We start from the raw sequence: 14,285 nt of genomic DNA on the forward strand, positions 1-14,285 counted from the left end.
ATCGGTAACACTTAATGCCCTAAAAAATCTTCATTTGTTTAAATATCACAGACTTAAACATATGTACCTCAACACATCGAAGTTTGGCCAATGTTTCCACTATACCAGCTGATATTAAATTCTGGTAGATACTTCCATAGTTGTATACACTGGCATAATTATTATACAGGAACTTCTGTAACAATGGTACGCACTGTACCATGTAAGCCTGTAACTTTGGACAGGGTATATACATGTCAAAAATGATCTGTTCCTCGACAATAGCACTCAGGTCATCAATCTCACACATTCTGATTATACTCATCATTGCGTCTTTATTTATCTTGTAAGATCCACCTGAAATTATATAAAAGTTTTTATTCATATCTTTTAAGATCCATCTGAAATTATATAAAAGTTTTCATTCAGTATATAATAAAAAAAAAGTATGGGTCACACATGCTACAGGTCAGTCAGAGCTCTGACATAAACAAGTCAGAATAAAATGACTTCCATAGGTCAGATATAATTTGATGTAAGTGTTGTCTCCCTTCTTGCACTCAACAGAATATGACTTGTACAGGTCAGTTTATGTCAGACTTTAATTTATCATAAAATGACTTCCACAGGTCAGCTTTTGCATAAAATATTGTGACTTAATATCTTCATATTCTAATAAGATTTATGTCCCTTTTTAATGCATTTTGACTTAGAGAGGTCATTTTTGTTCTGACTTGAAGCAGTCATTACTACCACTTTGTTATCAATCTCCATAAAATATAGTGATTACTAGTTTCGAATCAAAGAGTTTAAAAAGTGGGCTCATCATACCTTCTTCTTTCCAGAATCTTAACATAATATTTTTTTCTCATCAAATTCAATCATTTCAAAATACAAACAAAAACCAAAGCAGAAAAAATGGATCATACAATTTTCTGTCAATATCAAAAGATTTATAAAATACAATATTGGATACATTTACTAGTACCATGACAATACTTCAAATCTTCCAAGGAAAAAAAAAGGGATCTATTCTCATCCACTTTTAGGTAAATTTATCAAGAGCAAAACATTTATTATTTTAATATTTCATTGAGGTAAATACTGTTGTGCAAACTGACTCAAACAAGCTGACTTCAAAAGTCAGTCAAAACTAAACTTATTTCAACCTTTAAGTCTAGTACTGTCATATTGATTTAAAAATGTATGGGAAAGCCAGATATAGGACAGAGAAAATATTAAAGGTCCCCTAAAGTCACAATGAGGACTATAAAAAAAAAATATTTGGTATATTCAATATTTAAATGCAATTTCTTTTAAACAGGTCAAGTCATGTTTTGACTTAAAGCAGTCAGCCCAAAACTAAATTTATTGAAATTTTTAGAGTGGGGCACTGACATATGATATTAAATGAAAGTATGGGAACCTCAGACATAAGAAATATATGTAAGATCCCCTAAAATAAATAACCATTTGACTTAATTGTTTCTAAACATTTATCAAATAAATTTACAAATGGCAGATTCAGAAGCAGGGCTTAAAGGAAGTACACCTAGCTTTGATTGGAAAATTTGTTCTGCAATCTGACTTGAACAGGTCAAATCATGTTCAGACAAATTGACTTAAACAGGTCAAATGGGCATGTTTGGACAAATTGACTTAAACAGGTCAAATCATGTTCTGACTTAAAAGAGTCTGTCAAAAACTAAATTGCTTGCAAAGTTCTGTAAAAGTCGTGCATTATCATGATTGTCATGATTGTGATGTGATTGTTAAAATTGAGAATGGAAATGGGGAATGTGTCAAAGAGACAACAACCCGACCATAGAAAAAACAACAGCAGAAGGTCATTATCAGGTCTTCAATGTAGCGAGACATTCCTGCACCCGGAGGCATCCTTCAGCTGGCCCCTAAACAAATATATACTAGTTCAGTGATAATGAACGCCATACTAATTTCCGAATTGTACACAAGAAACTAAAATTAAAAAAATATAAGACTAACAAAGGCCAGAGGCTCCTGACTTGGGACAGGCGCAAAAATGCGATGGGGTTAAACATGTTTATGAGATCTCAACCCTCCCCTATACCTCTAGCCTGTATGGATACAAGTAGGAAAAAAAATCACAAAAAATTAAGTCACAATTATAAGAACTATATATATAAAAGATAATTTGGTATATTGTTTATATCTTAATATTTCATTGAGGTAAATCCTGTTGTGCAAACTGACTTGAACAAGTCACATTATGTTCTGACTTCAAGGAGTCATTAAAAGACTATACTTTAATTAAGTATTGCAACTTTAAGTCTGGGATTGTGACATATGCATTTAAGAATGTATAAGAAACTCAGATAAAAGACACCCTATAATAAAGTCACAAAAATGTGGACTATAAAAAAGTGTATTTGGTATACTATTATTTAATATTCAAATGTATTTTGTTAACAAATTTCTCCAAATTATTTTAAAATTTTATTATATTTCTGTATTTTCATGACTTTTTTTCTGTTAAATTAACATTTGGAACTTTCGGTTTTAAAAAACATTATTTTAAAAACCATTTGACTGAATTGTTTCTTAAAAAAAAATATGAATTAATTAACTCAACAGTAGCAGATTCAGATATGGAGGGGGCGTAAAGGAAGAAGACTTAGTTTTGATTGGACATTTTTTTTCTGTCAACTGACTTTAACAGGTCAAATCGTGTTCTGACTTCAAAGAGTCAGTCCCAACTAAACTATTTCAACTTTTAAGTCTAGTTTTTTCATATTGATTTTAAAATGTACGGAAAAGCCAGATAAAAGACAGAGGAAATAAGGTCCCCATACGGCGCAATAATGAGGACTATAAAAAAGTTCATTTTGCATATATAATCATTATTTAAATGTATTTTGTTTTAAACCGGTCAAATTATGTTCTGACTTTAAAGAGTCAGTCAAAAACTTCACTTTAGCTTATTATTACAACTTCTTAGTCTGGCATTGTCATATGCATTTAAGAATGTATGGGAAAATCAGATAAAAGACACCCACTAATAAAGTCACAATAATGAGGACTATAAAAAAATGTGTTTGGTATATTTTTTATTCAAATATATTTTGTTTACAAATTTCATCAAATCATCTTTAAATTTTATTATATTTTTGTATTTTCATGACCTTTCTTTTCTGTTAAGTTAACACATGGAACTTTTGGTTGTAAAATATATTATTTTAAACCATTTGACTGAATTGTTTCTAATAAACCTATCAATTAATTAACTCAACAGTAGCAGATTCAGATAAGGGAAAAAAGGGGAGAGGGGGGCTTAGAAGAAGAATACCTAGTTTTGATTGGATTTAATTTTCTCTGTAAACTGACTTTAACAGGTCAAATCATGTTCTGACTTCAAAGAGTCAGTCAAAACTAAACTTATTTCAACTTTTAAGTCTAGGATTTTCATATTGATTTTAAAATGTATGGGAAACCAGATAAAAGACTGATGAAATAAGGTCCCCTTAAGTCACAATAATGAGGACTATACAAAAATGTATTTGGTATATTTTATATTCAAATGTATTTTGTTAACAAAATTTCATCAAATTAATATCTTAAAAATTTATTCTATTTCCGTATTTTCATGACTTTTTTTCTGTTAAGTTAACAAATAGAACTTTTGGTTGTAAAAAACATTATTCTAAAAACCATTTGACTGAATTGTTTCATAATTTTTTTTAACTCAACAGTAGCAGATTCAAATAAGGGAAAAAAAGGGGGGGGCTAAGATGAAGAAACCTAGTTTTTATTGGATTTTTTTTTCTGTAAACTGACTTTAACAGGTCAAATCATGCTCTGACTTCAAAGAGTCTGTCAAAACTAAACTTATTTCAACTTTTAAGTCCAGGATTTTCACATAGATTTAAAAATGGATCGAACATTTTTATTTGATATATTCAATATTCAAATGCATTTTGTTTTTTTAGAGATTTTCATCAAATTATCTAAAAAAAAATATATTGTATTATTTCTGTATTTTCATGACTTTTCTTTTCTGTTAAGTTAACACATGGAACTTGTGGTTGCAAAAAAAATTTATATTTTAATAACCATTTGACTGAATTGTTTCTAAAAAACTCAGTAATTAATTAACTCAACAGTAGCAGATTGATATTTAGTGGGGAGGGGGATTAGAGGAAGAACACCTAGCTTTGATAGGACATTTTTTTCCTGTCAACTGACTTTAACAGGTCAAATCATGTTCTGACTTCAAAAAGTCAGTCCCATTTAAACTTATTTCAACTTTTAAGTCTAGTTTTTTCATATTGATTTAAAAATGTACGGAAAAGCCAGATAAAAGACAGAGGAAATAAGGTCCCCATACAGCGCAATAATGAGGACTATAAAAAAGTTTATTTTGCATATTGATTATTCAATATTTAAATGTATTTTGTTTTAAACTGGTCAAATTATGTTCTGACTTCAAAGAGTCAGTCAAAAACTTCACTTTAACTTATTATTACAACTGTTAAGTCTGGCATTGTCATAAATATATGCATTTAAGAACGTATGGGAAAACTAGATAAAAGACACCCAATAATAAAGTCACAATAATGAGAACTAATATTTTATATTCAAATATATTTTGTTTACAAATTTCATCAAATCATCTTTAAATTTTATTATATTTCTGTATTTTCATGACCTTTCTTTTCTGTTAAGTTAACACATGGAACTTTTGGTTGTAAAATATGTTATTTTAAACCATTTGACTGAATTGTTTCTAATAAACTTATCAATTAATTAACTCAACAGTAGCAGATTCAGATAAAAGGGAAAAAAAGGGGGGGGGGGGGGGGGGCTTAGAAGAAGAAGACCTAGTTTTGATTGGATTTAATTTTCTCTGTAAACTGACTTTAACAGGTCAAATCATGTTCTGACTTCAAAGAGTCAGTCAAAACTAAACTTATGTCAACTTTTAAGTCTAGGATTTTCATATTGATTTTAAAATGTATGACAAACCAGATAAAAGACTGATGAAATATGGTCCCCTCAAGTCACAATATTGAGGGCTATAAAAAAAATGTATTTGGTATATTTTATATTCAAATGTATTTTTTTAAACAAATTTCATCAAATTTATATCTTAAAAATTTATTTTATTTCTGTATTTTCATGACTTTTTTTCTGTAAAGTTAACATATAGAACTTTTGGTTGTAAAAAACATTATTCTAAAAACCATTTGACTGAATTGTTTCTTAAAAAAAAATTAATTATCCCAACAGTAGCAGATTAAGATAAGGAGAAAAAGGGGGGGGGGGGGGGGGCTAAGATGAAGAAACCTAGTTTGATCGGATTTTTTTTCTGTAAACTGACTTAAACAGGTCAAATCATGTTCTGTTAAAAAAATGTTGAGGAGAAAATACTTAAAAAATCAGACTAAGTTTGGTGACTTTGTTGTCCTTCAAGAAGTGGTACATGTACATATAAATACATAATATTTTCACTACAACTATCTATTGGGTGTTTTTTAAATAGATTTTTTAGCAACATTTATAACTTTGTAATTTATGTTCAATTGTACACTTGTTATTCTTAATATATATTTTTTTGGGAACAAAATCTTGTCAGGGTTTCTTATGGTACTAGCATGACAAGAGCATTCATATTCTTAAATACTCTAAACATTAAAAGCAAGTCATTATCTTCAGATCATTCTGAGTCTTTCTGGCCTTATTAAATTAAAGTCAGAACATTGAGACTTTCATAAGTCAGAACATTCAGACTTTTATAAGTCAGAACATACTGACTTCCAATATTTCAAATAAAAGGTTAATGCTTTATGTGGCTAAGCATCTGGGGTAAGAATTATAGATGTGTAACTTCATAGTAAAACATATATGCCATATAATTAGGGATTGACCCTGTATGTCATTCAAATCTTCTTGAAATGACGAACAGGAATATTATATGGTCTAGTGGTGGTGATCCAGACCATTTCAAAAAGGGGGATGGGGATGACCCCCATGGACTTTCCCTTTATTTCATTTGATTCGTTGTATTGTCCCATATAATAATATATAGGCTTATGGGGTGGGGCTCTCAACCGTTTACAAGTTTTCAAACATGAGGGGGTGGGGTAGCCCCAAGGGACTTTATCTTTATTTCATTTGATTTGTCTTGTTGTCCCTTACACTAATATATATGGTTCAGGGGTGGGGATCTTGACCATTTACATGTTTTCACACAGTAGGGGTGAAACACCCCCCCCCCCCCCCCAAGGGACTTCCCCTATATTACATTGGGTTTGTTTTATTTTCCCATACAAGAATATATATAGTTTAGGGGTGGGGATCTCGACCGTTTACAAAATATAAGAACATTCGCAAATGGCAGGGGAGGGGGTAAACCCAGAGACTAGCCCGGTGTCATATGGTATTTTGAACCCCATGGTAAATTGACCCCGGGGTCAAAATACCGCTATGGTAAATTGAACCCCCCCTGTATGGAAAATTAAACCCCCATAGTAAATTGAACCCCCCTGGTTTTTTTCATCCTAGATGATTATTAGAACATTATACATTATTCTAAAGCTTATCATAGATTATAAAATCATTCATACAAGTAGTGGAGGTACATTTTCCATGATTGATTAAAAAAAATATCCTTGCTTAGTAAAAGTGCTCTGAAGTCTTTCCCAACAAAATGTTATTCAAAATACTTATCGACACATTTTAACTAGACCATTTAGCTTGAATGCTTTAACTGTTTGTAATTATAACATATGTATATATATATATATATAGGGTAGTTTTGATTTTCCATGGTAAAAAAGGGGGAGGGGGTCAAATTACCATGGCTCCGCTAAATTTAAAAAGTAAAATTTCTAAAACATCTGTTCCAGCATATTAAACACATACAAACTACATGTACTTATTAGAATATTCTTACTACATAAAAGAGTTCAGATTGCCAGAATTTTGGAAATTAAAGGTCTAGAGTAGGGGGTTCAATATACCGCAGGGGGGTCAAAATACCATGGCAAAGTAAAATTTTCAAAATACATTTTCCAGCATATTAAACACATACAAACTACTTATTAGAATATTCTTACTACATAAAAGAGTTAGAATTGCCAAAATTTTGGAAATTAAAGGTCTAGAGTAGGGGTTCAATATACCGCAGGGGGGTCAAAATACCATGGCAAAGTAAAATTTTCAAAATATATTTTCCAGCAATTTTAATACATACAAACTACTTGTTGGTGTATTCTTACTACATAAACAGTTATAATTGCCAGAATTTTGGAAATTAAAGGTCTATAGTAGGGGGTTCAATATACCGCAGGGGGGTCAAAATACCATGGCAAAGTAAAATTTTCAAAATATCTTTTCCTGCAAGTTTAATAGATACAAACTACTTATTGATGTGTTCTAACTACATAAAAGAGTTAGAATTGCCAGAATTTTGGAAATTCTTACTTTTTGAAAATCAAGGTCTATAGTAGGGGGTTCAATATACCGCAGGGGTGTCAAAATACCATGGCAAAGTAAAATTTTTAAAACATCTTTTCCAGCATATGTAATACATACAAACTACTTATTTGAGTATTATAACTATGTTAAGGAGCTAGAACAGATTGAATTTTTGAAATTCAAGGTCCAGAGTAGGGGGTTCAATATACCGCAGGGGAAAATCAAGGTCTATAGTAGGGGGTTCAATATACCGCAGGGGTGTCAAAATACCATGGCAAAGTAAAATTTTTAAAACATCTTTTCCAGCATATTTAATACATACAAACTACTTATTTGAGTATTATAACTATGTTAAGGAGCTAGAATAGATTGAATTTTTGAAATTCAAGGTCCAGAGTAGGGGGTTCAATATACTGCAGGGGGGTCAAAATACCATGGCAAAGTAAAATTTCAAAATATATTTTCCAGTGATTTTAATACATACAAACTACTTATTGGTGTATTCTTACTACATGAAAGAGTTAGAATAGCCAGAATTTTTGAAATTAAAGGTCTAGAGTAGGGGGTTCAATATACCATGCTAGAGTCCTGAGTCAAAATACCATGACAAAGTAAAATTTAAAAAATATCTCTTCCAGCAAGTTTAATACATACAAACTACTTAATGGTGTGTTCTAACTACATAAAAGAGTTAGAATAGCCAGAATTTTGGAAATTAAAGGTCTAGAGAAGGGGGTTCAATATACGGCAGGGGGTCAAAATACCATGGCAAAGTAAAATTTTCAAAATATATTTTCCAGCAAGTTTAATACATACAAACTACTTATTAGTGTATTCTAACTACATAAAAGAGTTAGAATTACCAGAAATTTTGAAATTAAAGATCTTGAGTACAGGGTTCAATATACCATGTCAGGGGGGTCAAAATACCATGGCAAAGTAAAATTTTCAAAATATCTTTTCCTGCAAGTTTAATAGATACAAACTACTTATTGGTGTGTTTTAACTACACAAAAGAGTTAGAATTGCCAGAAATTTTGGAAATTAAAGTTCTAGAGTAGGGGATTCAATATACCGCAGGGGGGTCAAAATACCATGGCAAAGAAAATTTTCAAAATATATTTTCCAGCAATTTTAATACATACAAACTACTTATTGGTGTATTCTTACTACATGAAAGAGTTAGAATAGCCAGAATTTTTGAAATTAAAGGTCTAGAGTAGGGGGTTCAATATACCATGCTAGAGTCCTGAGTCAAAATACCATGACAAAGTAAAATTTAAAAAATATCTTTTCCAGCAAGTTTAATACATACAAACTACTTATTGGTGTGTTCTAACTACATAAAAGAGTTAGAATTGCCAGAAATTTTGGAAATTAAAGGTCTAGAGTAGGGGGTTCAATATACCGCAGGGGGGTCAAAATACCATGGCAATTAAAATTTTCAAAATATATTTTCCAGCAATTTTAATACATACAAACTACTTATTGGTGTATTCTTACTACATAAAAGAGTTAGAATAGCCAGAATTTTTGAAATTAAAGGTCTAGAGTACAAAAATGGAGTAGGGGGTTTAATATACCATGCTAGAGGAGTCAAAATACCATGACAAAGTAAAATTTAAAAAATATCTCTTCCAGCAAGTTTAATACATACAAACTACTTATTGGTGTGTTCTAACTACATAAAAGAGTTAGAATAGCCAGAATTTTGGAAATTAAAGGTCTAGAGAAAGGGGTTCAATATACGGCAGGGGGGTCAAAATACCATGGCAAAGTAAATTTTTCAAAATATATTTTCCTGCAAGTTTGATAGATACAAGCTACTTATTGGTGTGTTCTAACTACATAAAAGAGTTAGAATTGCCAGAAATTTTGGAAATTAAAGGTCTATAGTAGGGGTTCAATATACCGCAGGGGGGTTAAAATCGGCAATGGACATTTGAGCGCATTGACAGGACATTTGAGCGAGAAAAAAAAGGACGTTTGAGCGCCAAAGTATAGGACATTTGAGCGCCTAAATTTTAGGACATTTGAGCGAAAATAAGAATAAGCGTAGGACATTTGAGCGAAAACAAGTCTTGGATAGAGAATTGTCTTATTGGCAATCATACCACATTTTCTTACGAATATAGTTCATTAAATGAGGAGTTTACCAACAAAAAGATTAAAACATATTTTAATTGTAAAAAACAAAGCACTGTCATAAAACATAAAACTCGGCAACGGCATTATTTACAAGTCTGTTCGGGCTTGGAACTTATATCCCAGGCTTCTGACATAAAAATCCCTCGTAATTTCCTGCTGGCAGTATTTCGAATGCAAATCCCGGAGATTCTGTTCCTTCTCCTTTTCTGTTCGGCTCTGCGGTGCATCAATGTTCAAACTCCGAATTTTTATGTAAGTCACAGATTGCAATTTGATAATAGTGTCAAGGAAAATATAAATTGATGGATGACTGTGATAGAACTGCTCGTTATAATGGGCATGAAATGATTCGGGCCCATTGTTAGTACGTTTTAACGAGGATGGAACTTCGGCCCAGAGATGAGGGGGAAATAACGATTCATCTGTTATATAAGTATCAGTCAGGTAATCTGCAAATTCTATACCAGGCTTGTCGTTAGGTACAACGGCCATAAAATCTTCTACGAAACAGTCGGCTACTTCGTCTGGAGCTAAAAAGGCTATCCCAAAAATCCCTTTAAGCCATTTACTAATGTCTGAATCAAGCTCTTTGTATTGTTGACTAAGTCCAACTTTCTGGATTTTTCGCCACCAGGCTTGGCCTAAGTGAAACCTACAGCATTTGATCTCTATAGACGGGAAAAAATCCTTCATAACTTTCATTACCCGTTCTTCAAAATCGACGTGTACTGCTTTCGGTTGAAGTGTGTGACCTTGATCGGAACATAGCTTGACAATTGAGGAAAAGCAATTCACGTAAATTTCTTCAGACTTTCCAGGAAGTAAGCAGAATACAAGAGGGACATTATTAGTATTAAGATTTCAAGTGCCAAGGGACATTTCACTTAATAGATATATATATAAGAATTTTAGAACAAAGAAAATTTGCATAGCCAATGAATTATAGTAGAATTGATTGGTAAATAGAGATCAACTTAGGATTTCACTTACATAAACCAGCCAGAACCGGTCGAATTACTCGGGTGTGAAATAAAATAAAAAATATTTATAACTAAATCTTACTTTTTTTTCTTACTTTTAAAAAAAAATCTTAATTCGTGTAAAATTATCAGGGAAAATTTCGCTCAAATGTCCTGTCTGAAAACTCAGGTAAGGTTAATATCCCGGCGCTCAAATGTCCTATGAAGTCGGCGCTCAAATGACCCTATGTGCTTTTTTCTTTTTCGCTCAAATGTCCTATGCCGGTTAAAATACCATGGCAAAGTAAAATTTTCAAAATATATTTTCCAGCAATTTTAATACATACAAACTACTTGTTGGTGTATTTTTACTACATAAACAGTTATAATTGCCAGAATTTTGGAAATTAAAGGTTTATAGTAGGGGGTTCAATATACCGCAGGGGGGTCAAAATACCATGGCTAAGTAAAATTTTCAAAATATCTTTTCCAGCATGTTTATTACATACAAACCACTTATTGGAGTATTCTAACTATGTTAAGGAGTTAGAATAGCTTGAATTTTTGAAATTCAAGGGTTATAGTAGGGGGTTCAATATACCGCAGGGGGGTCAAAATACCATGGCAAAGTAAAATTTTCAAAATATATTTTCCTGCAATTTTAATACATACAAACTACTTGTTGGTGTATTCTGAAATATTTTGAAAATTTTACTTAGCCATGGTATTTTGACTCCCCTGCGGTATATTGAACCCCCTACTATAGACCTTGATTTTCAAAAATTCAAGCTATTCTAACTCCTTAACATAGATATAATACTCTAGTTAGTAGTTTGTATGTATTTAATATACTGGAAAAGTTATTTTGAAAATTTTACTTACCCATGGTATTTTGACCCCCCTGCGGTATATTGAACCCCCTACTATAGACCTTGATTTTCAAAAATTCAAGCTATTCTAACTCCTTAACATAGATATAATACTCTAGTTAGTAGTTTGTATGTATTTAATATACTGGAAAAGATATTTTGAAAATTTTACTTAGCCATGGTATTTTGACCCCCCTGCGGTATATTGAACCCCCTACTATAGACCTTGATTTTCAAAAATTCAAGCTATTCTAACTCCTTAACATAGTTATAATACTCCAATAAGTAGTTTGTATGTATTTAAAATACTTGAAAAGATATTTTGAAAATTTTACTTAGCCATGGTATTTTGACCCCCCTGCGGTATATTGAACCCCCAGCTATAGACCTTGAATTTAAAAAATTCAAGCTATTCTAACTCCATAACATAGTTATAATACTCCAATAAGTAGTTTGTATGTATTAAATATGTTTGAAAAGATATTTTGAAAATTTTACTTTGCCATGGTATTTTGACCCCCCTGCGGTATATTGAACCCCCTACTATAGACCTCAAATTTGAAAATTCAAGCTATTCCAACTCCTAAACATAGTTTTAATTCTCCAATAAGTAGTTTGTATGTATTAAACATGCTGGAAAAGATATTTTGAAAATTTTACTTTGCCATGGTATTTTGACCCCCCTGCGGTATATTGAATCCCCTACTATACTGTAGACCTCAAATTTGAAAATTCAAGCTATTCCAACTCCTAAACATAGTTTTAATTCTCCAATAAGTAGTTTGTATGTATTTAATATACTGGAAAAGATATTTTGAAAATTTTACTTAGCCATGGTATTTTGACCCCCCTGCGGTATATTGAACCCCCAACTATAGACCCTGAATTTCAAAAATTCAAGCTATTCTAACTCCTTAACATAGTTATAATACTCCAATAAGTAGTTTGAATGTATTTAATATACTGGAAAAGATATTTTGAAAATTTTACTTAGCCATGGTATTTTGACCCCCCTGCGGTATATTGAACCCCCTACTATAGACGTTGATTTTCAAAAATTCAAGCTATTCTAACTCCTTAACATAGTTAAAAGACTCATGTAAGAAGTTTGTATGTATTTAATAAACTTGAAAAGATATTTTGAAAATTTTACTTAGCCATGGTATTTTGACCCCCCGCAGTATATTGAACCCCCTACTATAACCCTTGAATTTCAAAAATTCAAGATATTCTAACTCCTTAACATAGTAAGAATACTCCAATAAGTGGTTTGTATGTAATAAACATGCTGGAAAAGATATTTTGAAAATTTTACTTAGACATGCTATTTTGACCCCCCTGCAGTATATTGAACCCCCTACTATAGACCTTGATTTTCAAAAATTCAAGCTATTCTAACTCCTTAACATAGTTATAATACTCCAGTTAGTAGTTTGTATGTATTTAATATACTGGAAAAGATATTTTGAAAATTTTACTTAGCCATGGTATTTTGACCCCCTTGCGGTATATTGAACCCCCTACTATAGACCTTGAATAATAAAAATTCAAGCTATTCTAACTCCTTCACATAGTTATAATACTCCAATAAGTAGTTTGTATGTATTTAATATACTGGAAAAGATATTTTGAAAATTTTACTTACCCATGGTATTTTGACCCCCCTGCGGTATATTGAACCCCCTTCTATAGACCTTGAATTTCAAAAATTCAAGCTATTCTAACTCCTTAACATAGTTATAATACTCAAATAAGTAGTTTGTATGTATTAAATAAACTGGAAAAGATATTTTGAAAATTTTACTTAGCCATGGTATTTTGACCCCCCTGCGGTATATTGAACCCCCTATTTTAAACCACAAATTAAAAAAAATGATAGCCAATAAATTGTAAATTAGATTATCTGCAATACTATTTATCAAAAACAGGGGGGTTCAATATACCGCAGGGGGGTTCAAAATACCATATGTGAAAAATGACCCCGGGGTCAAAATACCATGCGGTATAATGACCCCGGGGTCATTTTACCGCATGGTATTTTGACCCCGGGTCCACTTTTTAGGGGGTTCAAAATACCATATGACACCGGTATATTTCATTCATATCAATTTGACATTATAACCAGATGCTCCGCAGGGTGCAGCTATATACGACCGCAGAGGTTGAACCCTGAACAGTTGGGGCAAGTATGGACACAACATTTTAGCTGGATTCAGCTCTAAATTTGGATTGTGATTAAAAAGTTGACACAGCATAGGAATCTGACACATAATGAATGTGGTCTAATGAGACTTAAAATATTTTTTTTGCCTGTGAGCAATTCACTATGCTGTTGAATATTAATCCTCTCAAAAAAAGGTTTGAAGAAATTTTCTTTTTATTTATGAAATCTGAAATGAGAAAAATTTACCCCCCCCCCCCCCCATTTTTTTTTCACATCCCCCTTTCCGTTTTTCCAAAACTGATCTCAATTCAAATTCCTAATGGAGTTTGCAACAATAACTACTCATTTAAATACATCATAAAATATTAAAATGTAAAATAAAGTGCTTGTTATCACTGATTGTTTTAATTGATCAGTTGGTAGTAAAAGTGAATATACATTGTATATTGTATAAAACAATTATTTAAGTTGATTCAACTACTATTCTGGACAAAGAAAGATAACTCCAATTGAAAATTTCTTGCTATTGCACAATATTGTGCAATTAGATATTTCTTGCTATTGCTTAATACTGTGCAATTGAAAATATTTGCTATTGCACAATACTGTGCAATTGAAGATTTCTTGCTATTGCGCAATACTGTGCAATTGAAAATTGCTTGCTATTGCACAATACTGTGCAATTGAAGATTTCTTGCTATTGCTGAATAC

The 14,285-nt window shown here is 31.6% G+C and overlaps 1 protein-coding gene across 1 annotated transcript in view; it reads right to left on the reverse strand.

The window, feature by feature from the left end:
* The window catches only part of LOC139525419 (uncharacterized), a 61,856-nt gene that overhangs the window by 10,415 nt on the left and 37,156 nt on the right, over positions 1-14,285 (reverse strand). Inside the window, exon 25 of the mRNA XM_071320742.1 lies at positions 68-336. Within this exon, the coding sequence (XP_071176843.1) occupies positions 68-336 (269 nt within the window). The remainder of the gene's footprint in view (positions 1-67; positions 337-14,285) is intronic.

The sequence above is a fragment of the Mytilus edulis genome, chromosome 5 (assembly GCF_963676685.1).
Source record: "Mytilus edulis chromosome 5, xbMytEdul2.2, whole genome shotgun sequence".
NCBI classification, from domain to species: domain Eukaryota; kingdom Metazoa; phylum Mollusca; class Bivalvia; order Mytilida; family Mytilidae; genus Mytilus; species Mytilus edulis.